A 23,366-nucleotide genomic window follows, 5' to 3' on the forward strand; every position below is an offset into this window, starting at 1 on the left:
ATTCAGCATGTTCATTTCAAATGTTACTTGTGCATGGAAGATGTTTGAGTGTACAGACTCTTCCCCAGTCCCCTCATTTCCTGGTCTGAAGAACTGTAGGTTTGCTTTCAAGTTTCATTCATCAACACTGTCATATTATGTCAAGGGCCAGCTTTGTTGTTGAAGCTTTTTTTTTGTTTTGTTTATTTGTTTGTTTTTGTTTATTGTTTTGTTTTTCATTTTAACTCGGTGTCGCGTGCAACAGTGTAGTGTTGAAAAAAAATTTTCCTTTTTTTTTTCAACACTACACTGTCGCACGCGACACTTGGTCTAAACACCTCTGAATAGCACTTGATGTTATGACTGTCATTCAGAGTTCTGTTTTGAGAGTTTTTACTGTTGAGTAATTTAAGTTAAATGGTGATAGCCTTGAGATGGCCTTAGTGGTCGGCTCTAAACACCATAATTTGAAGTTAAATGTGACAGTGTAAATGCTTGTGTTAAAAGGTTAAAGGTCCAGTAACCTTTTTCAGTCTCTGGGGCAGTGAATTCATATCCACTGTGTTTAAAAAGACAGGGCCCAATACTCTCCTGCCATTTTAACCTTCTCCAGCTGAAGTCAGGTACCCATTCACTTCTGGGTAGAATTAGGAAAATCAGAACAGCAAACCTTTCCCAAGGACACTCCATACGGGGCCTAAATCCTTTATCATTGGTGAGCATATCAATATCAAAAGTTCGCCCACCTGGTTCTATCATAGTGCCTCCTGCACAACTTGTGTGCATTTACAAAAAAAAAAAAAGAAAAAAAGAAAAGGTTTGCATGAAGTCTTTGTATCCCCACCAGAAAAAAAAGTCTGAATCTTTGCCTTGTCCAAAATATCTTCATTACCAACCACTGAATATATTTCATGTTTGTCCATTTCTGATAACCTAAAAGTAGTGATTTATCTTTTTAAAGTAGAACAGTGACCTGTTTTAAAGACATCATGGTGTCATTGTTTCCTGGGTGTGCCCAGTGCTTGTTGCTGATGGTCGGACAGGCTTTGATAAGCATAGGGGTGTCTAGAAATATGTGTGTGTAAATAATTTTATATACATTTTTTTCATATCAAAGTGCTTCGCAATAACAAAACACACATTTACATACACAGTGCATACACTTGCACGCGCGCACACACACACACACACACTGAAGTAGGTGTTGATTCAAAGAACAGATTGTGGAATGCGGTGCCTCATTTTTTGTCAGAGTGAAAAATGTTTTTAGATTTGTTTTACATAATGTGAGTGACAGATTGAGACAGGCGGTGAATTCCAGGGTTGCACTGCTGAAACATGAATAGCTCATGTTTATTATGATAAAGCTTCCCTTCTCCAATTTTGGTCATTTACTTTAGAGAATGAAAGGTAAATGCTTTGCTTTCTTTAAAATTTTATCTTTATTTTAATCAGTGTTAAAATACATTTTACAAACAAAAAGTTGAACAAGTCAAAAATACAAACCTGTAAGCACATTGAGTTTTTCGTTTGTGGTTGTTTTTTTTGGGGGGTTTTTTTTTTTTTTTTAATCAGGCAAATTTGTTATGAAATGAACATAACAAAAAGATAAAGGAAAACCATAACAAATTTCAGAAAAGCTGAAAACCCCAAAACTAATACAGAAATCAGCGTAACAAAATAATGAAAAGTAGGAAGAACCCCAAAACTAATACAGAAATCAGCATAACAAAATAATGAAAAGTAGGAAGAACCCCAAAACTAATACAGAAATCAGCATAACAAAATAATGAATAGTAGGAAGAACCCCAAAACTAATACAGAAATCAGCATAACAAAATAATGAAAAGTAGGAAGAACCCCAGAACTATTACAGAAATCAGCATAACAAAATAATGAAAAGTAGGAAGAACCCCAGAACTAATACAGAAATCAGCATAACAAAATAATGAAAAGTAGGAAGAACCCCAGAACTAATACAGAAATCAGCATAACAAAATAAAGAAAAGCTGAAAAACCCCAAAACTGGCATAGAAATCAGCATAACAAAATAAAGAAAAGCAACCAAAAGGAATCCCAGAACACACACTGGAGAAACAGAAACTGAACACAAACTAAAGATAGGCCGTAGCTGCTTGCATGCAAGTTGACAGTGGCTGTGGAGAAAGCTGACCAAACAGAACTGGATTTCTCTTCACAGGAAAGGCAGATGTTTTTCGACAATGCCTGGAATTTTATGAAGATTTTTTATTCTTCCACCATCTTAAACCTTCACAACAACTTGCAGGCATCAGTTGTCAGTAACAAATGTCCATTAAATTCATGCTGCATGCTTTTGTTACATGGATCAATATACAAATAAAAAGCTCTGCTCAACAGTTGCGAAGCATCAGCTTCTATGTTACAAAGACAGCAAACACATGCACGCTCATATATTGTAGATAACTGCCTGTATAGTTTCTCATTGGGCAATTTGGAAATAGGTTTCTCTATGTGCAAACAACAATTTTTACTGATATGACTCCACATTACTGACAGACCGACAATTTTATACTCATACACTGTGTACACCCAAAACACTCGTTTTCATTAGCAAATTGTCAAATGTCCTATACTACTCCTAGAAAGTTAAGGGCCACCAAGACAATTTAGATTATTTAAGATATATTCTTTTTTTTTTTTAGAAAGAAAGAAGACTTTGAATGTCAATTTAAGACTGGATCATTGCACAGTCAACATTAACACTCACTGACCCCAGGCATAGTCTATCCTGACCTTTGAGCTAAGGCATGCAAATGTGCTAGAAAGTTGTGTGTTTTGCACAATTTTTTTTTTTTTTTATCAAGAAAGGCAGTTTCCCAGCTTGAAAACTGCTGAACATCATTGGAACTCTTGTTCAGTTCGTGAGGCAGAGATGTGGAGAGTGCCATGCTGCAAATGGAGAATACATGCTACTAAAGTGACATTTCTGAATCGAATGACATTTTTTTTTTTTTTTATTGTTTGTGACTTTTGTTTCGGGGGTACGGTAGCTGTTGATTTCTCATAAAAGAAATGTTTTGATGAATTTTCACTTGTATACTGTTGTCAGATAATAAAAATCAGCTTTTGTGAAATTTGCTACATTTGTATTCTTTGTCTAATTTTCACAACAGTTTTTCTGCCTGGCCCTTAACTTTCTTGGAGTGGTATATAATCGTCCACACAGGTATACACACACATGGACACACATGATTTCTATATTCCTTCTGTCAATGTAGATTAGCTATCATGTGTGGGCACAGCTTTTGATGTAAACTGCAAGCCTTACTGTACTTAAACACTTCATTTGTTTTAGAATATGTAATGGTCATAATCTCATCGGCTTTCACATGACTAGAGATATGAAAATGACCACATGAAATGATAATGATGACCTGCTTGTGCAACATGACGAAAGAGGCACATTGTGTAACTGGCGTCTCTGTGTATAAGGATGAAACAATGCACTGTGCTTTCTGTCGATACAACCAGCCTGCTGTTGCTTTTGAACACAGCTGTTGAACCCCTGTTGTTTAAGTGTTACAGACCAAGGCTTTTGAGGAGTTATCAATATATGAAAGATGAAATCATTGGACACAATGTGTGTGTGTGTCAGCAGAGGCAGTGATAGAAATCCTGCTGACCACAACCTCAGAACTGTGCAAGAGTAATTATCCATTTAGCTATTTCTAACCGGTCTATTAATTACATTTATTTTCAGTCTATAAGGCACTCCTGTATGTAAGGTGCATCCCATAAATTATAAAAAATCCACATAAAGCCTCAGTATAACGTGCACTTATAGGCCCATTCACATTACAATCTACATAATGAAACTCCAAAGTAACTTTGGAACTAGCAAACCATGGCTGAAGGACAAACTTTCAACACAGTACAAATGCATTTGGGATGATATATGAAGAATGCAGTTTCTCCTGGAAATGTTCTGCCTGAATGCAGCCAGACTGCTTTACATTCGCTCATTCTTTCCCTCTTCCCAAAATCAAGTATACATCTCTGATAAAAAGGACAGCTTAATGGGTATTCAACAAAGACACACCTACACACAATGGAGATGGTTTATCAAGGGGGACAGGGTAGGTGGGCAACTATTTTTAAAGACATTTTTTCATAATACAAATAAAATACAGAGTTGAGGGACAACTTTGTCGGCTATACAGGGCATACAATGATACAAAGATCTACATTAAGAATGCAAGAGATGAGGTTAACAACTTTCATTGTTTAAGCAGTCATTAAAGAAAGTAATTGGCAACAACTCGAAATACTGTCATGTTGTAAACTGTTGTTTTAAATGCTATTGCAGTGTCTCAAAGAGCAAGGTTGGGGCGATTCAGTGTACCACATTCTGGTGCTCAACACCTGTGACAAATCATCCTACAAGGGATTCAGTTTCAATGTTTTAAAAATAAAATCTGAATTTAACAATAAAACAAAACATCCTTGGGCCTGACCCCAGGTCAGAAACAAGACTAACAAAAAGGCTTAAATGCTCTCTCTCTCTCTCTCTCTCTCTCTCCTTTCCAAGTAGGCTGTGTGTGATGTATGTATGGGACTTCACAAGTCTGGTTTCTCATATTTGCTTTCATTTCTGCATGTAGAAGGATTGTCATAATCGTTACCCTTGCTGTGACTGGATTCAACAAGATTCAACACACACAAAGCTGGACACAGTCCACATAGTGAGGTGAGGTACACATCAATGGCAGTCTGCTGCCATCTGAATTAAAACCTCCAATAGGAAACATGCTAAATTGTGCCAGCTGATCTCAACATCTTACATTTGAACACTTCCTAATGATTTTCTTTCCTACATGCTTTGAGGAGCTTGCTGCAAAACTTAATTTACATTTCATAAAATTAGTGGCTCCACAATATTCACAAAAATACCCCAAACCCTGCTTTATCAGAGGGGTATAATAAATCTGTCCCAACAGGTACTAATTAATATGATTTTCCAGCAGTCTAATACTTTGAACTTTATCAACTCCGATTTTAATTCTTTTCATCTATAAATTTGGTTAACAGACTATATGCAAACTAGTTTAATAAACTGATCAAGTTAAAATTATAAAATATTTCAACAACTCTAAGTAAAAAGAAGAAAAAAAGCAGCAATGACCATCTGTATGTTGCATATTTGTGAACAGTGCATTATGATTGTGCTTCAGTTGAGTGCGAGTCGCCTTTATGAGCAGTGGGCGAGTCGCCCGTTTGAGCAGTGGGCGAGTCACTGGCATGACCACCATTGTTGTAGTTGCTGTCTGCAAGCTGGTGGTTCAAGACCCAGTGCTCCACAAAAGTCCTGGAGTCGGCAGAGGGGTCCAGGCGCTGCCTGACCACGTCAAACAGCACCATCTTGTTGAGGTGAGAGAGGATGACCTCGGTGTCGGAGGTGTCCTGACTGCCGGAGGTGCTGATGCTGGAGCAGTCACTGTCAGACACAGGGTCCGGGCACTCCATCAGGCTGTCTTCACACACACAGCTGGCCGACCCCCGGCTAGGGGAGTGGTGGTGGTGGCAGCGTAACTCCTGGGGACAATCGGCATTACATGTAGTCTGTACTCCTCTAGCTTGTGTTTAGATCTTTATCACACACACACACACACATTGCATTTTCATTTTTATCAATCACACACACATGATTGAATGGTCAAGCATGTAGATGTGCACACAAGCACACTCGTACAAATCCATCACAGGTTAGGAACTTCACTCTCTCCAAGTTAAGATTGCATATTGCAGAACTTCCCCCCCCCCCCCCCCCCCCCCGACTCACAAAATTTCAATCATACAACATTCTTTGTTGGCTATAACCTGATAAATGATATGTAGATGGGGTAACTGGCATATCAGTAATGTAAAATACTGATTGATATCACTAACCTTGAAGTAAATGTGTATATAGTATACGTTTACTGGTGACAGTGAAGGGGTTAGTTTGGTATGGCAAAGCACAACATGTTAATAATGTCAAGAATCCTAACAGCATAGCATATCTCATACCACAAAAATAGGGTGCAAAGAACAACCTAAATTCGATAAATGTGGTACTTAACATCACTTTGTCATGTGCAATAACTTGTGTAAACAACTCATACAGTCTTGCCACATAATGTATGCGCTCTGAACAGCCTGCATGCAGTATCCTGCACCAAACCTATTCAGTCAATGACAGACTGAAAGCTTTTTATTTATTTAACCCCTTGACTCCTGCTGATGTGTATGCTCGTCAGTGAAGGGCCTTCACCTGACTGAGATCAGACAGATTAGAGGTCAAGATATCTGTCACTATTCTGTATCAGAATTCTTCCTCTTCGGATTAGAACACCTTTGTTCAGCTAAATCCATCACATCACTAAAAAGTACACAAAAAGTTGGGATTGCAGTGAAAGCTGAAGCCACAATCATGACAATGTTATATTACCCAGCTTCAGCCGTCTAGGGGTTAAGAGTACTGTCACACACCTTTACCAAGCAGTACCATAATGTATCTCCCTTACCTGCATGTCGTGCTGCAGCTGTTGCCACACCTCAATCTGTTTCTTGCAGCATGCAGCACGTGCCAGCTTGGCAGAGCAGATGCACGACATGTATTTTATCTCTGGCACCATTTCATGATCAAAGTCATAGCGAAGTTTCTTCACGTACGCATCTGTTGAACAAAGGTTGGAAAAAAAGTTAAGTTTTCTCTTTGTATCCATAATTACCACATGCACACACTCACACCACATATACCAACAGTCACCAAATAACAGGAAATGTCTGTGTTTCATCAATGTGTTTCCCATATGAAAGCTGGCAAGGTTGGTCAATACTTTTACCCAGATTTTAGACCTTTCCTTTTTTTGACATGAACAAGTGGAAAATGGAAAGAGAAAGCGCATAAAGTTAGACAAAATGATACAATAATCTTTGTTTAACCTTACAGTCAGCAACAACGATCAAAATACTGAAAAACGAATCACACGCCAGTTTTCAAACAGATACAAAATATGTCAATGGAACTCGGGTATCACAAGTGCAACGAGTGTCTTGTGTGTGTGCGTCCGTGCGTGCGTGCGTGCGTGCGTGTGTGTGTGTGTGTGTGTGTGTGTGTGTGTGTGTGTGTGTGTGTGTGTGTGTGTGTGTGTGTGTGTGTGTGTGTGTCTTTTTTCCGGGGGAACTGAGAAAAATTACGAGTGATAGCTGTGCCGAGCAAAAGTTGAAACATTGTTCTCGATCACCAAAGCAAGCAACGTTTCCCACGGGGAAAGGTAGGCGGGGGTGAAACAAAAAGTTCCAGTGCCCTGTATAGTGCCCAAGTATGGTCAGGGATAGGACACTGGTGGTCGCACTGTGTGTGTGCTCTTTGCTGGACGTTCACCCACACAACTGACACTCCAGGCTCGTTCTCTAGCTCACCCTCACTCTGTTCACCACTGTGGACGATGGATCAACAAACCAACGTTTCCCACGAGAAAGGTAGGCGGGGGTGAACAGTTCCAGTGCCCCATGACAAGTGTGGCTGGGCATAAGAGACAGGTGATCGCACTGTGTGTGCCCTTCTCAAGCTCACCCTCACTCTATGTTCATCGCTTGAGGACGCAGGGTGCGATGGATGCCGTCTTTACTCCTGCCCCCACCCCCACCCCCGGGCATCAACACAAAACTGATGTCTATGCCCCAGGACATTTCCCCCCAGCCTGCCATAGTGTGACCTGACGACCCTATGACGTAACACAGCAGCTCCACGCCTCCTGCTGTGTGCCCGAAACCACACGGTCTTTTCAGGCGAGTGGCCTTTGAGCAACATCGGGTGTGAGAGCCTCTCGGCTGTCACTTTCATTATAGGCACCCAGCCCGCTCTCAAACACCCTTTCAGCCTGCCTCAGCTCCCCCCCCCCCCAACCCCCTCCAAAACAAAAACAAACAAAAAGACAACACTCACACTCTTTCTTCCTCCCAACTAACCTCTGTTCACTATGAGTACGCCGACCCCGTCATACTCAGCATACACCGGATTTTTGTTTTTTCAAAGCAATGTGTAGCATATATGGATCAGTCCACACACTCTGACACCTTGAAAGTGAATCATCAAATATGTTGTCGGAGAGTGGGGTGTAGAGAGATCGACCCAGGAACTGAAAATATTTCCGCTTTCACAGCCCAATACTGTGTACACTGAATGACACAGCCCAATAGTACGTATGTTAACACATACCTGTGTGATGGGTCAATAATAAATCGAGAACAATGCTTGAACATGTGTTCGGCACTAGCAAACACTAATATTTTTTCCTCAGCTCCACTGGAAAAAACAACTGCACTTTGATGCAGCAGTGACTTGAAGTTGTGTACCTTGTGAATTGAGCGAGTTACCACTCTTCACTATTTGTTGATAATAAATCTTAGGTCTTACCGATGGTCTCCACGTTCTTGAAGGTCTTCTCCAGAGCCATGCCCAGCTGGTCCAGGTGCCTCAGACAGCGCTTCTCTTCCTCGTCCTCAATGTCGTCATGGCTCAGGTCGTGGCGGTTGTGTGTGGGGCTGGTGGGCCCCTGCTGCACGTGCTGCACGTCCTGGTCACTCACGTTGCTCCCCACAGAGCTGGACCGGCTCCCGGGGTCACTGTGACCCGCGTCCTGGTCCTCCTGCTTGAACTGGACCTTGTGGGCCCGGCGCCGTTTGTCTTTAGCGTTCTTCAGGATGCCCCACGACGGCATGGTTAGCTTGGGTGGTCAGTGATGCTTGCTTAAATCCCTGTGTCGTGAAGCTTTTGAATAGTGTCCGCAATCTTTTTAGTAACCCCCTAAAAACCTGATGCTTGTGAGTGCACTTGGTTTCACGCTCTTTGCAATGTTCTTGTGGCGACGTTACCACTACGACAGTGAGACCAGTGCTGAACAGTGTGGTTCAAGTGCTGCAGTGACGGAGGATGTAGTGCGCTAAGCTCTGGTCCTCCGAGGGCTGGAGCTTGACCAGCTGGGTCTGGTGCCACGAGGCCTTGACGTGGAGGAGGTGGACCTGCGCCTTTCGGGGCCAGCACTGGCTGCACAGCTGTTGGCAGAAGTCGTCGGGGGGCAGAGTGGAGACGTCCAGGAGGTGATGCTGAGAGAGCATCCAGTCGGGAGTCAGGCAGGTGCAGGCCGGTGATTTGTCCAGCAGGGGCGTGTACCTCGCCAGGGTGACTGACGGTCCGCACACACCACGCAACTATTACTTACTGTTCTCGTCGAACCTCAACTTTGAAGTTTATAACGAACGTCTACTGATACAGCGTCTTTGTACAGTACTCGTGTCGGAAGTTCTATCTGAGCTCACTTTGCAGTCAGTCTGCTGGGGTTAACCACCCGACATTATTGCAGCAGGGTGGACAGGCGATGATCAGGCAGGTGCTGTGTTTCACCCTCCGGTCAGTCTTCCTCTGATGTCTCAGCAGCTGCTCAACACCACGGGAGCTTTACGAATATCGCCGATGTGGAGATCTGGAACAAAGTGACAAGCGATTCTTTTTGGTTCAGAGGCAAAACGCAGCCAGTCACGTATAGCTAATATTATACCCTTGGGTGTAAACACAGAGTGGTGAATTTCCTACAGAACTAGTTCACAAAGTCATTAGGCTATACACATTAAAATGTTTTCCAGTTTACCGATCTAACTTACACCGCAGACAGGTCCGTCACGGTCACCACCCCAGTCGTCTTCCCCACATGTTTTCCACAATTACAATGTTCTTTCGTTTCACTGATGTGTTTGTTATACTCCATGTCCAAAACGTGGTGAAAGGAAAATTAATCTCGATTCTTTATGAAGGCAAGTGTGTGTGTGTGTGTGTGTGTGTGTGTGTGTGTGTGTGTGTGTGTTGCGCGCAGAGCTTAGGGAGGAACGTTTCTGGACCCTCCACCCCACCCCCCACCCCAAGCTGTTCCCTTTCCGACCCAGACAACTCAGTTGATGAGCTATTAGTTTTGCTTCACTCTGGGTTAAAAATCAACTCAAACAGTACAACTGTGTGTGTGTGTGTGTTCCCCACCCCCATTTCTCTCCTTTTTTGGGTGTGTGTGGGGGTCAGGGGGGGGGGGGGGGGTATGTTTCTTTGACACCACCAACTAGTTGGTTTGGCCTTGCCCATTATACTGTCTGAAAAGGCATGCACAGCTGGCCACGTATGCTGCGGGAGGTGATCCAGTTTGATGTGTACACAAACTTGTGTCACGCTGTGTTTGCACAATGTCCCACGCAAAGAAGTGCCTTTCATGAATGGACAGATATTTACACTGTACCCCACTCCTTCCCCTCTCCCAACTTCTGCTCGGTGTCGGCTGATGCTGAAAGGCATGGTTCAGAAGGTACAACCACGTGTTAGTCAAATCAGCGCTTTATTATTTTGCTAAAACTACGATGAATACAACCAATTTCATGATTTTTCCACAGCATTAAGTCATGAACTTGCTGGAACAGAAAGTCAAACTAGTTAACCAACAACAATCTTGCTCTTCTGTTGGTTTTTTTTTCTATAGCGACTGGACATTTTAAAAATAGGTTAATGTACTTTTTTTGTAAACAACTTCAATGTAAATATGTGGACTAATTCACGATTAACACATGAAACGCTACAGCAGTACTGAGCAGAAACTGTTGTTTAAAGCCATCCCGTGTTGAAACCTTTTCTCGCCTTGTGTGTGCGCGCTACCGGCTTTGCCTGTGAGCATTTTCTCATGGAACAGCCTATCCGTTCGTTATACATTTTGTGCACTTACAGATACGCACGCGGCGCCGGCGTACTACTTCATGCCCCCTTTTTTCAGATAATAGAAAAGCGATTTATAAATAAGCAGACATTGATATCTACACTTTTATAATCCTTCACAAACCTACAGTACTAACAATACCAGATAAACGGTTCACAACTGTCGATGATTGCCCCAGTGACATGTCAAAGTTCATTCCTATTTTCGATGCTCACAGTCTGATAAGGGACGCGAGCTCAAGCCCCCAGCTATATATATATATATGTTATAGTGTGTCAGACGCCTATTATGGTGGAAGTGTGGGATTTTCTCAGACACACTGCTCCTTCCTACCTCCGTACTCTTCTCCCCCCACACTCCTTCCATGGCATCTATCCCCACCAACACCCCTCCCCATACCCTCTCTCCCCCCCCCCTTCCCTTGGCCAAGTGCAGAGGGAGCAAGTTATCAAGAAATACTAAGTAAAGATGGTATCTCCTCTGACCATTCTTTCTCTTCCCATTCACTCCCCTCCCCTTTCCCTTCCACTTCCATCACCCTCAACCCCGTTCGTCCCCACCACCCCCTTTTAACATCATATATATATATATATAATAATGGCGCCTGACAGAACGCTAGGTTTGTGTTGTGGGCCTAGTAGAAGTAGCCCTGACGTTGAACACTGGGTCCATTGCAGTACTGCCCACTGGACCGTGTAACCGACCTATTAGTGTCAGTGTTGTGCAAGATGCCCCCCCCCAAACCCCCCCTGTCCCAACCCTCCTCTCTCTCCTCTCCGCACTCCCCAAGGCGTGTGGCGTCCCCCTCCACTCCATCATTTCTGTCCACCACTGACACCATCATCGATGAGGCCACGATGACACCATTATCGATGAGGCCACTATGACACCATAAATGATGAGGAAGGTGAAACTCGCCCTGCCAACAGAGCTGCTGAGCTGCCTCGGGAGACGGGCAGTGGGGTGACAGGAGCTGGAGGGACTAGGACTGAGGGGAACGATGGAAAGAGCGGTCACCTCACGTAATCAGAGCACGCACCAACTACTAAATTCTACCTGGTAACTAACGCATTCAGAAATCAACGTGACTAACCGTTTATAGACTTAAGTTTCGATGGGTAAAACTTTGGCAAACTGGGCGTGCACCTTGGCTAACTCACACCAAGGTATTTCATGAAACAAAGAAGGGACTGTGCAAAAGCTCCACAGACTCCTTTGTCCCAACTCTACTACTATCGATACCACAACCACTGGCTGTTGCAGGAGACAACACTGAAGGGGGAAAGATCGAGGAACACAGCCAAAAGAATATCATTCATTCTCCTCTCAGAACCGACTAGTTTGCCGTCAAAATAGATATATAAAATGGGGGGGAAAAGACAGAAAGAAAGGCAAGAAGGATTTCCTCTCGCTGTCACTTACGAAGTCCTTTAAGTAATTTCCTGTAACTGTATTTAGAGGTTGTTTTTTGTTTGTTTTTTTTCGTTTTTGTTTTTTTGTTTTTTGTTTTTTTTGTTTGTTTGTTTGTTTTGTTTTGTTTGTCTTCCAAATTTCACCCACATTTTTACCCTCATTTGCCCAGTTTCCCCCAACCCTCCATTCATCCACATCTCCCACCCCTTCTAACCGAAAATACTCAGATGTATTCATAAATACTTTAACAAAATGTCTTCAATCACCGATATGTGTGACGGGACATTAAACAAAAATTCCTCCCCTCTCGCTGTCACATGCAGTGAGAGAAAACCGACCAATCGCCTTGACATTTTCTTAGGGCGGCGTTTCGTTTAGAACGATCAGTCAATCTGAACAGTTCAACCTCCTCTTTTGAAGAAAGTGGCACCCCCGAAAACGGAGTATGGCTGCCTACATAGCGGGGTAAAAACGGTCGTACACGTAAAAGCCCACTCGTGTACATACGAGTGAACGTGGGAGTTGCAGCCCACAAACGAAGAAGAAAGTGGTTATCCTTGCAGTGGTGGGATCGACAAACAGGAATTCTTTCTTTGATCGGTCTCGTCCTAATGGACCAAGACTACCGTATATATTCTTTTTTCTATTAAAAAAAAAAAATACTGCACGGCTCTACCCAAACAATAACAGCAATATAAACAGGTAAACTGGACACTGGTCTGTCGGGAGAAAACTAGTTCTCATGAAAAATATTATTTTATTCCACCTGTGCCCCGCCAACATCAACAAAGCCAGCTGTCCACAACTTCAACGCACTGTTTAAAGAGCACGTGCAATCAATCGTGTGTCATGAGACGTGCGAAAACAGACGGACAGACAGACAGGCAGACAGACAAACAGACATGTCTTACCTTATTCCTTTCTTCCTTTATATTTACAGCTGAGGACTCTACATTCTTTTTCTTTTCTTTTTACAACAAAAACAAAATCTTTGGCCTAGTGCTTGGTGAATATCAGATAGAGATCCCTGAAACTTTTCAACTTAAAAAAAAAAAAGTCCCACAAAACCACTCCGAACAAAATACACCACTTTCCCCCAAGCAGGACAACTCATCTAATGGAATTCACCGCCAAGCACGACCTGCTGCTACCGAAGGCCCGACAAACGTAAACGGCTGGCTGTCGTGATATATATAGTCACTGAAGTACCCCTGAAGGCAGCCCTGTGATTGGCTACGACAACGCGGGGTGGCTGAGCATGTGGTCGGTGAGCACACCTTACAGCATGCACCCCGTGAAGACCAGTTTTGTTTTTTTCCTTTTCTGTTTTTTTTTTTTTAACCATTACGCAATCCTGCTGCAACGTCATATGAATGAATCCCTAGCTTACCAGCCACCCACACACAAAGAAAGAACTTAAGAAGGTAATTCAAAAAGAATGAAACAAAAGGAAATACATGCACTTGATGCGTGCGCACAGACACAGACACACTGACACACACACACAAAAAAAACCTTCCTCTCTCCACCCCACCCCCCATCACACACACACACACACATACACACACTATCATTACCAAAATAAACACACACACACACACACATACACACACACACACTATCATTACCAAAATAAACACACACACTCACACACACACACACACACACACACACACACACACACACACACTTTTTAACCGGTCTACAAGCAGAAAGGAATTTCTTATCGACAAAACGCTACACACCGACTGCAGCAACCACAAAGTGCGGCAAAGCCCCGAAAAAAAACACCAATATATATATATATATATATATATATATATATATATATATATATATATATTGTGCAACAAAACGGGGTATTACTATGTAGTCATTTAAGATTTATTACTTTGGACATATCGTGTCACTTTGGTTGTGAATCTACGTCCTTTGTTTTGCACCCCTTTGTTTACCATGTGCAGATATAGTTTCATCTACCTACCTTATTACATACCCATGTTTGTAAACATTGTTCTTGTAGATACACATTGAGCTTCGGCTTGTGTGTTTATTAGCTTGGTGTATGTATGTGTGTGTGTGTGTGTGTGTGTGTGTGCATTCGTGCGTGCGTGTGTGTGTGTATGTTTGTGCGCGTGTAGAACGTTTTTAACACCAGCCATGCAGCTGTTGCCACAACAGCTCCGTGTCATCAGCACTCAACATGAGTCATCTGAGCACCTGTTAAGGGGAAAAAAATGGCCATTGCTCCTTGTGTGTTCGTAAGAGCAGAAGAATTTATTTAGCTGTGATAATCAGGCTCATATTAGTTTCCACAGTGGTGAAATTGATATCACTTGTCAATGAGACAGATTGGAAGAGATGGTGACAAAATTAGTGAGAATGAATGCTGTGGAAAAATGTCAGTGTGCATATACAGTGTGTAAATAAAGTTATATATATATATATATATATATATATATATATATATGTGTGTGTGTGTGTGTGTGTGTGTGTGTGTGTGTGTGTTGATCTATCTATACCTCAGTGATGACCAACCTTGTCATAACTGCAAAAAACGACTGGCAAATCATGTGACAGTGTAACCACCCCTTTCCCTCCTACATCGTGTGTGTGTGTGTGTGTGTGTGTGTGTGTGTGTGTGTGTGTGTGTGTGTGTGTGTGTGTGTGTGTGTGTGTGTGTGTGTGTGTGTATCTGGCTGTGCGCTCCACGCGCCTGAACGTGTGCGCGCATCGTCAACATATGACAACATTCTATAAACATATACACTGTTGTAACGCCTACACATTTCCGATTTGTTTGTCAATAAAAAAAAAAATTAAAAAAGTCGTGAAAAGAAAGACTGCCACGATGTGACTCATTACGATTACTTTTTGTTGTGGTCTTTTTGGTGTGTAAGAAGGGGCAGCTATGGACACAATCAGCTGCCATGTGGGCGAAGATTAGCTCAAGTACCATCCTTTATCCACAAGACTACACGTGACATTGGCGTGCACGGTACAGTGATGTCCTGAGTTATCTTTAGCCTGTGCATCAGTGAAGACCATCAATGCATGCGTGGGAAATGGGTTAGTATTACTGAACACCCCGTCATATCATAGTCTGTATCTCCCTGTCTCTGTCTTTCTCTCTCAAGTAGAGTTCCACGACCGACTGGCAAAAAGCACTTTAGGTCAAGTTGGTCTGCGCTTAAGCATCTGAAAGATACTTCATTACAAGATGGTCAAGGCTTAACCATGTAAAAATCAATTAAGGTCAAGTTGTTGTGCATGCGCATGCGTAATCCCGCCTACTGACGCTTTCAAATTATGTTCGTGAACGACGCATGTTTATTTCAGTGTGTGTGCTTGTGTGTGCGTCCGCGTGTGCGCGCACGCATTTGTGTCTGTGCATTTGCATGCTGGTGTAGTGTGCATGTGTGCGTGGGTGCGCCTGCGTTCGCTTGACGTAGCCATTTTTGTCCTTGTTTCTGTTCGAAAATTTACCCTCTATGCACTTTCACTTCACAATATTTTATTGTAATTGCGGGTTTTTTTCCCCCTCATTCTGTGTCAGTGTTTTACACAGACCGAGGGTGACTTCTCAACATCTGATCAGCGCATTGGGTTCATGCACTGAAATTTAAAACTGTTCAGGGAGTGGGTCTTCCCCCCCCCCCCTCTCTCTCTCTCCACCCCTGTACAAGCGTGATGACCGTCAATCGATATAATGGTACATATGGCCGCCGGTTTGCTATATACCCGCAATCCACAGCTCTCTCACTGACGCACGCACACACGTATACACTTAGAAATACACACACAAACACAAAACACTGACACACGCAGACCCATCCACCCACCCACAGAGACGAAGAGAGAAAGCCGGGGAAAGAAATACAGAAATCAAAGGCTATCCAACAACTGGAACATGGGTATTAGTTGTTGGGGTTTTTTTGTTTTGTTTGTTTTTTGTTTTTTTGGGGGGGGTGTTCTTTTTTCTTCCTTTTTTTTTTTTTATAACTTTTCTTTTTTCTTTTTTTTTTTTCATTTTCGTGACACCCATTTCGTAATGGCTCGACGTGACACCTTTCCCGCATTCGTAAGGAGCTGGCCGGGGGGCTTCAGTCCGGCTGTGCGACAACTGGACCGGTAACATCCTTGTGCGTATACCACATGTCGTGCGCAATTCATTCTCATCTACAGAATGTTGACAGGATGGAGACACGGTAGTACGTATCCGGACCGCTGCCCGATAGGACGGCCATGTTGACAGTGCAGACAGTGTGTGCAAACAGGTTACGCGCTTGGCGCAACGCGGTGATGACAATATCAAGTTTGCGTCACTCGTTGTGACAACTTCAGTTTTTGACGTGAACTTTTTGTGGTCGTCGTTGTTGTTGTTCCTCACGTGTTTCGTCTGGCTGGATGACGTTACCAGCCAACAATTAATGACGCTGTCTCTGAGCAAATATAGACGTGGGCGTCACACACTGAAACCAGACCGGGTACGCACTGTTTTCATTCATAGGCCTACTCATTTCAACAGCCTACGTATGGCTGGTATGTAGGCCTACCCTAATGTTACAACTGGGTTTAAACAAATCAAGAGACAGCAAATTTCAACAAGACGCCTGTTTTCAGCCTTACTGAAGACTTAGAACAAAACGCCACGCAATGCGAAACGACGCGATGCAATGCAATAGGTGTGTACATTTCTGTTCTTCAGATCGGAAATTAGGCGTGCATCCATACAGTCATCACTCACCTTACAGTCTCGCAGCCCACAATTAAGTCCGACGTACACATGAACATTACTAAGATCGGACTTTTTTTTTCCAGGTTTTGTTGTTGTTGTTGTTTTAAAGTACATCAAGCTCAATAAAAACATGAGAGCCATGAGACATACCGGCTTGATAAATTTGTACGTGTGTGTGTGAGAGAGAGACACATATTTTTTCAATCACTTTATACACTAATGTTTAAAGTTGTTTTAAAGGGTGAGATTTCGTGAGTGTTCCAAATTCCTAACTACAATATAATATAATATGACTCAGAATAAGAAAATGAGGTGGGAAAGAAAAAAAAAAACAAAGACGAAAGAAAATGAAGAACATCCATGCTGTAAGCCAGTGCATCTAATCTGTACGGCATGCCAAGGGCGCCTATAATTATACATACATACATACATACATACATACATATATATATATATATATATATATATATATATATATATTAACCATACTATGACACGAGACAAGGGCCAGAGCGACACAGTGCCCTGTATCGACAGCCCAGGCTGTGTGATGTGCTTCCGGCCGGTGATACCAGACATTTTGTCTGTCGTCTGAAGTGCTCAGATTCTGCCCTGCATCATGCCTGCACCACATGACAGCACAGATACCATGACATCTTGTGATCATACCATACACACATGTTGGATTAATACCATGACATCTTGTGATCATACCATACACACATATTGGATTAATACCATGACATCTTGTGATCATACCATACACACATGTTGGATTAATACCATGACATCTTGTGATCATACCATACACACATATTGGATTAATACCATGACATCTTGTGACCATACCATACACACATGTTGGATTAATACCATGACATCTTGTGACCATACCATACACACATATTGGATTAATACCATGACATCTTGTGATCATACCATACACACATATTGGATTAATACCATGACATCTTGTGATCATACCATACACACATATTGGATTAATACAAGACAGACACGAAACTGAATTAATATGGGACAGACATGAGGTTGGGTTAATATGGGACAGACATGAGGTTGGGTTAATATGGGACAGACATGTTGGGTTAATATGGGACAGACATGAGGTTGGGTTAATATGGGACTGACATGAGGTTGGGTTAATATGGGACAGACATGTTGGGTTAATATGGGACAGACATGTTGGGTTAATATGGGACAGACATGAGGTTGGGTTAATATGGGACAGACATGTTGGGTTAATATGGGACAGACATGAGGTTGGGTTAATATGGGACAGACATGTTGGGTTAATATGGGACAGACATGAGGTTGGGTTAATATGGGACAGACATGAGGTTGGGTTAATATGGGACAGACATGAGGTTGGGTTAATATGGGACAGACATGTTGGGTTAATATGGGACAGACATGTTGGGTTAATATGGGACTGACATGAGGTTGGGTTAATATGGGACAGACATGTTGGGTTAATATGGGACAGACATGAGGTTGGGTTAATATGGGACAGACATGTTGGGTTAATATGGGACAGACATGTTGGGTTAATACGGGACAGACATGAGGTTGGGTTAATATGGGACAGACATGTTGGGTTAATAAGGGACAGACATGAGGTTGGGTTAACATGGGACAGACATGTTGGGTTAATACGGGACAGACATGAGGTTGGGTTAATATGGGACAGACATGTTGGGTTAATATGGGACAGACATGAGGTCAGGTTAATAGGTGACAGACGTGACATATTGGGTTAATGCGTGACAGATCTGCTACGTTTAGAAATGAATGCTATCACCCTGTATTAATGTATATCACCGTGTGTATCAAAGGTCGGGATCGGGGAGCCGGACGAGGAAGAGAAGAGAAGAGAACGAGTGGGGAAGGAACAGTGCGCCTGAGAGGGGTTAATTGCTTGGAGTGACACACTGATGACAAGCTTGCTGTCGTCATCGAGCCTTTACCGGCCAAGACGAACTCTTTTTAAAGATACCGTACGCTATATTTACATAATACTCCACTACACGTTTCATATGAATGGGTGGGTGGTCGACTCTCCAACAACCATGTGACGATGACTGGTAGTTAGTTAGTTAGTTAGTTAGCGTGTGTGTGTGTGTGTGTGTGTGTGTGTGTGTGTGTGTGTGTGTGTGTGTGTGTGTGTGTGTGTGTGTGTGTGTGTGTGTGTGTGTGCGTGCGTGCGTGCGTGCGTGCGCAAGCACGTTACACAAATACACATACGCGTGCGCGCGCATACATTCGTTCAAAGTCGAAACATGACGTAATCGAACTCTTTGTCTCATGCTGCATTAACTGTCAAATCGAACAACTGATCCACGAATTCACACACACATCGGCACACACACGCGCGCGCGCGCGCGCGTACACTGACATACCCTGGGAATGACATTAAAAAATAATGAACGAAATAAAAGAAGAAAAGAAAATGGAAATGTTGAGCGCATTAAGAAAGCAGGAAAGAAAAGATCAGAAAGAGGTTTCAAAGAGTTTGAACCGAAGGACCAGGAGTAAATTTTTTTCAAGTGGAATTTACATAACAATCTCCTGCTCACTGTCAAGTCTGTTCTTTCTAGAAACAGCGACTTGACGCAAGCCGCCTTTTCTTCTCAACCCCTCTCTGCCCCGGCCAACTCTCCCACCCTTTCGCCAATGGTTGTGAAGATTTTCACACTGCAACCTAATTTCCATTTTGTAATTGTATCCTCTTTCATCGGCCACACAACGCCGCGTTGATTAAAAAAACTCACCTCGCGTTTTTTTTCTTCTTTTTCTTCTTCTTCTTTTAATTGACTAGAAATGATACAATAAGCGCTGACAGAATCGGACTTGGAATAAAGAAAGAAAGAAACAACACAAAAGGCGGTTTTAGAAAGAAAGGATGAAAGGCATGCAGGGGCAGTGAGACAGAGAAACCGGGAAAGAGAGAGAGAGAGAGTAGGGGGGAGGGGGTGTAGAAGAGGGCGAAGGGTGGGTGGTAATGTCGAAAAGAAAGTGGTAACGGTGGAAAACCTTCGGCCGTGACATCCAGAAGAGATGATAGGATTTTCTCAGGGTTCCATGGAAAGCCATTATTACAAGTGTCGCCAAAGGTCGACTCCAAACTGGATGGCTTATACTGCTACAAAATAAGGTAGTTCAGAAGTGTTTTGTTGTTGCGGGTTTTTTTTCTCCTACACTGATCATGTGCATTGTAAAGCACTCAATCTGCAAGTCAGTGCACTCTTACTAGAAAGACAAAAAGAAAGAAAGAAAGAGAGAGAAGGGAGTGGGAAAGAGAGAGAGGGGGAGGAAGTAGCGAGAACAATTCTGGCAGAGAGACAGACACACAGAAAAACCTGTAAACACACACACAGACACACACACACACACACAGCTCACGGACCCAAAATACAGGGGAGGATATCAAAAGCGCACACGTGAACGCAACGGCACAACGGCGGCAAATTCTACGCAGAAAACGAACACACATGCAACAACAGTTCCGGTCAGTTTTAGCCAGTATATCTTAAAACATGTGCCAACCAAGAGAGCAGTTAAATAACTGCTTTCGTCTATACTATAAACAACACCAACATGGCTTCATGTTGGATAGTGGTCAGCCGAGAGTCTTGACCACAAGTATGCGACTGTCATCTTACAAGAGAAAGCAAAGGTAATGCAGGAGTAATGATACTGTCATGCCCACACCAGCTGAGTGGAGTTTAACGATCTGTTGGCTTGCGCATCTAAGGTCAAGTTGCTCAGTGCTGGGCCTTGTTTTGGTGAAGGTTTCGTTGTTCAGTGCTGGGTCTTGTTTTGGTGAAGGTTTCGTTGTTCAGTGCTGGGCCTTGGTTTTGGTGAAGGTTTCGTTGTTCAGTGCTGGGTCTTGGTTTGGTGAAGGTTTTGTTGTTCAGTGCTGGGCCTTGTTTTGGTGAAGGTTTCGTTGTTCAGTGCTGGGTCTTGGTTTGGTGAAGGTTTCGTTGTTCAGTGCTGGGTCTTGGTTTGGTGAAGGTTTCGTTGTTCAGTGCTGGGTCTTGGTTTGGTGAAGGTTTTGTTGTTCAGTGCTGGGTCTTGTTTTGGTGAAGGTTTTGTTGTTCAGTGCTGGGGTCTTGGTTTGGTGAAGGTTTCGTTGTTCAGTGCTGGGTCTTGGTTTGGTGAAGGTTTCGTTGTTCAGTGCTGGGTCTTGGTTTTGTGAAGGTTTCGTTGTTCAGTGCTGGGTCTTGGTTTTGTGAAGGTTTCGTTGTTCAGTGCTGGGTCTTGGTTTGGTGAAGGTTTTGTTGTTCAGTGCTGGGGTCTTGGTTTGGTGAAGGTTTCGTTGTTCGAGGGGGTGAGTCCTGGATGTCTTTCCGGGTGGGAGGTCCTTCTGGCGTTCCAAAGGGGAGACCACGGTGTCCACATTTCTAGTTCCGATGTCTTGAGATACAGGCTAACGCTGCACTTGATCAGAGTCCTACGTTACCAGGATAGACCTACAGTATGAAATGTGACTGACCACCATATCACCTCACATTTCTTTTTAATTGAATGTCTATATTTGAAGACAAGGCCACACTGTTCAACATGACATGTCCACAACTTGACACTTTACGAAACGTGGTAATTCTGACATACAGACATCTAAAGCAGTGTCATTCCCGACTCGCCTATTTCCGCGTGATCCAGGTACGCTTATTTCCAGTTTGCATATGTACTCAAAAAGACATCCGGTGCTTTTTATTTAACAAAGAAAAAAAACAACAACTCGAGAATACACTTAAAATTTGCACGAAGGCGCGCGCGACACACACACACACACACACACACACACACACACACACACACACACACACACACATGCAGTTTATTCAGTGTTTGTCTACACGCAAGCATATGTTTAAAAACGCATATGAAGCATATGAGAGACCTCTCCCCAAATTCCTACAGGTTTTTCAGTTTTATTGGACAAGTTAAGACCTGAAACAATGATGTGACGGGGAGAGTGTTGGAGGGCGGGAGAAGGGGTGATGCACAAGTTGAGAGTAGCTAATCTTGTGATCAATGCACGCGTTATTTTAAATTCTGGTGATTGAAAAAAACAACAACAAACAAACAAAACCGACACACATTAATCGTGATATATTTGTGCGATGTTAAAGAATGATTTTACGTACTTCACTCTTCGTGCTTACAGCATAAAGGTTGCCTTGTCATTGCCCATAGTCGGATAATTAAAGCTTTTTGCATTGACAATGTATGGTGTGTGTCAGTGTGTGTGTGAGAGAGAGAGAGGGTGGGGGGAGAGGAGAGAGGAGAGAGAGAGGGGAGAGAGAGAGAGGAGAGAGAGAGGAGTGTGTGTGAGAGAGAGAGGGGGGGGTACGAACGGAGGGTACAGGACAAAGAGTCCAACTGTCATGAAGCCCTTCATTGTGACCGCACCCACCAAAGAACAGGCGATTATACATGGTGAATAGAATTATTTTTACATGAAGAAAACGTTTCGTATCCGGGAGCCTTGTCGACAAACTGTTATTACGTATCTGTTTCGCCAGCCAACTGTACCTTACTCCCAAAATAAATATAAAGACAGCGCTGAACCGTGGGAGTGTTGAATGAATATTCGTAAGTTTGTTTTCAGGTCTGTCGCAGAGGTTCAGACTGCATGTTTTTCCTTTGAACCCAAGTCGTCACCAGAAATACCAGTCGTATACATGCACGTATCACTGGCCAGTATTGGTGTCCGTCTGTCTTGGAAGCCAGTGCATTTTGCTTCTTTTGTTGAACTTCACCATTCAGCTTTTATAGCATTGTGTGATGTCTGAACAAACAAATGTACAACCAAGCAACTGTTACCTGTACAGCTTGGAGTCAGATGCTGGACATTGCATTTTGTCATTTGAAATATTCATGTATCCTCCTCAGTTTACTTTAGAACTCCCAATGAACCAACACTTTTTGTCTCAGATGGGAAAACACCGAATTTTCCAGAAGAAGACTGAAGTCGACAAAGACTTGGGGGCCGTTCAAAATTTTCAACCGACCTTTTCCTTTCTCAGCAACGCCTACGGTTAACCAAAAGAGTACATTTCTTTGAAATAAATGCTTTTTGTTTTCAAACACACACGCAAACACATGCATATGTGATATATTCGGGTTGTTGTTTTTGTTCATTTTCTTATGAATCAGTGGGCGAATAAAATGAACCGGGGGAACAGCCAAACCGGATCTCCAATGCCTATGAATTAGTTCACGTGAACCTGTGTCCTCCTGCAATCTCCTAGAGAGAGATTTGAGTGGTGGTACAGCTGCACTGCTACCGACAAGGAGGCTATGTTTTCACTCGCACACCTTTCTTTGTCTGTCTGTCAGCAGAATTAGCTCCCCCTCCCCCCGACCCCCAAAAAACCTGTCTGTCTGTCAGCAGAATCAGCTCCCCATCCACCCCCACCCCAAAAAAACCTGTC

At 43.0% G+C, this 23,366-nt stretch overlaps 1 protein-coding gene across 2 annotated transcripts in view; it reads right to left on the reverse strand.

Moving 5' to 3' along the window:
- Positions 1 to 256: 256 nt before the first annotated feature.
- LOC143299961 (uncharacterized) overlaps positions 257 to 23,366 on the reverse strand; it is a 27,290-nt gene continuing 4,180 nt past the window's right edge. The window contains exons 1-4 of one of the 2 annotated variants that reach the window (XM_076613512.1): positions 13,079 to 13,325; positions 8,423 to 9,488; positions 6,525 to 6,676; positions 257 to 5,553 (exon numbers count right to left, since the gene is read on the reverse strand). In XM_076613512.1, coding sequence (XP_076469627.1) covers positions 5,176 to 5,553; positions 6,525 to 6,676; positions 8,423 to 8,726 — 834 coding nt within the window. In that variant the 5' untranslated portion in view covers positions 8,727 to 9,488; positions 13,079 to 13,325 and the 3' untranslated portion in view covers positions 257 to 5,175. Of the gene's footprint in view, positions 5,554 to 6,524; positions 6,677 to 8,422; positions 9,489 to 13,078; positions 13,326 to 23,366 lie in introns of those variants that run through there. The other variant, XM_076613510.1, reaches the window with a different exon arrangement.

This window comes from Babylonia areolata, chromosome 25, assembly GCF_041734735.1.
Source record: "Babylonia areolata isolate BAREFJ2019XMU chromosome 25, ASM4173473v1, whole genome shotgun sequence".
Classification (NCBI taxonomy): domain Eukaryota; kingdom Metazoa; phylum Mollusca; class Gastropoda; order Neogastropoda; family Buccinidae; genus Babylonia; species Babylonia areolata.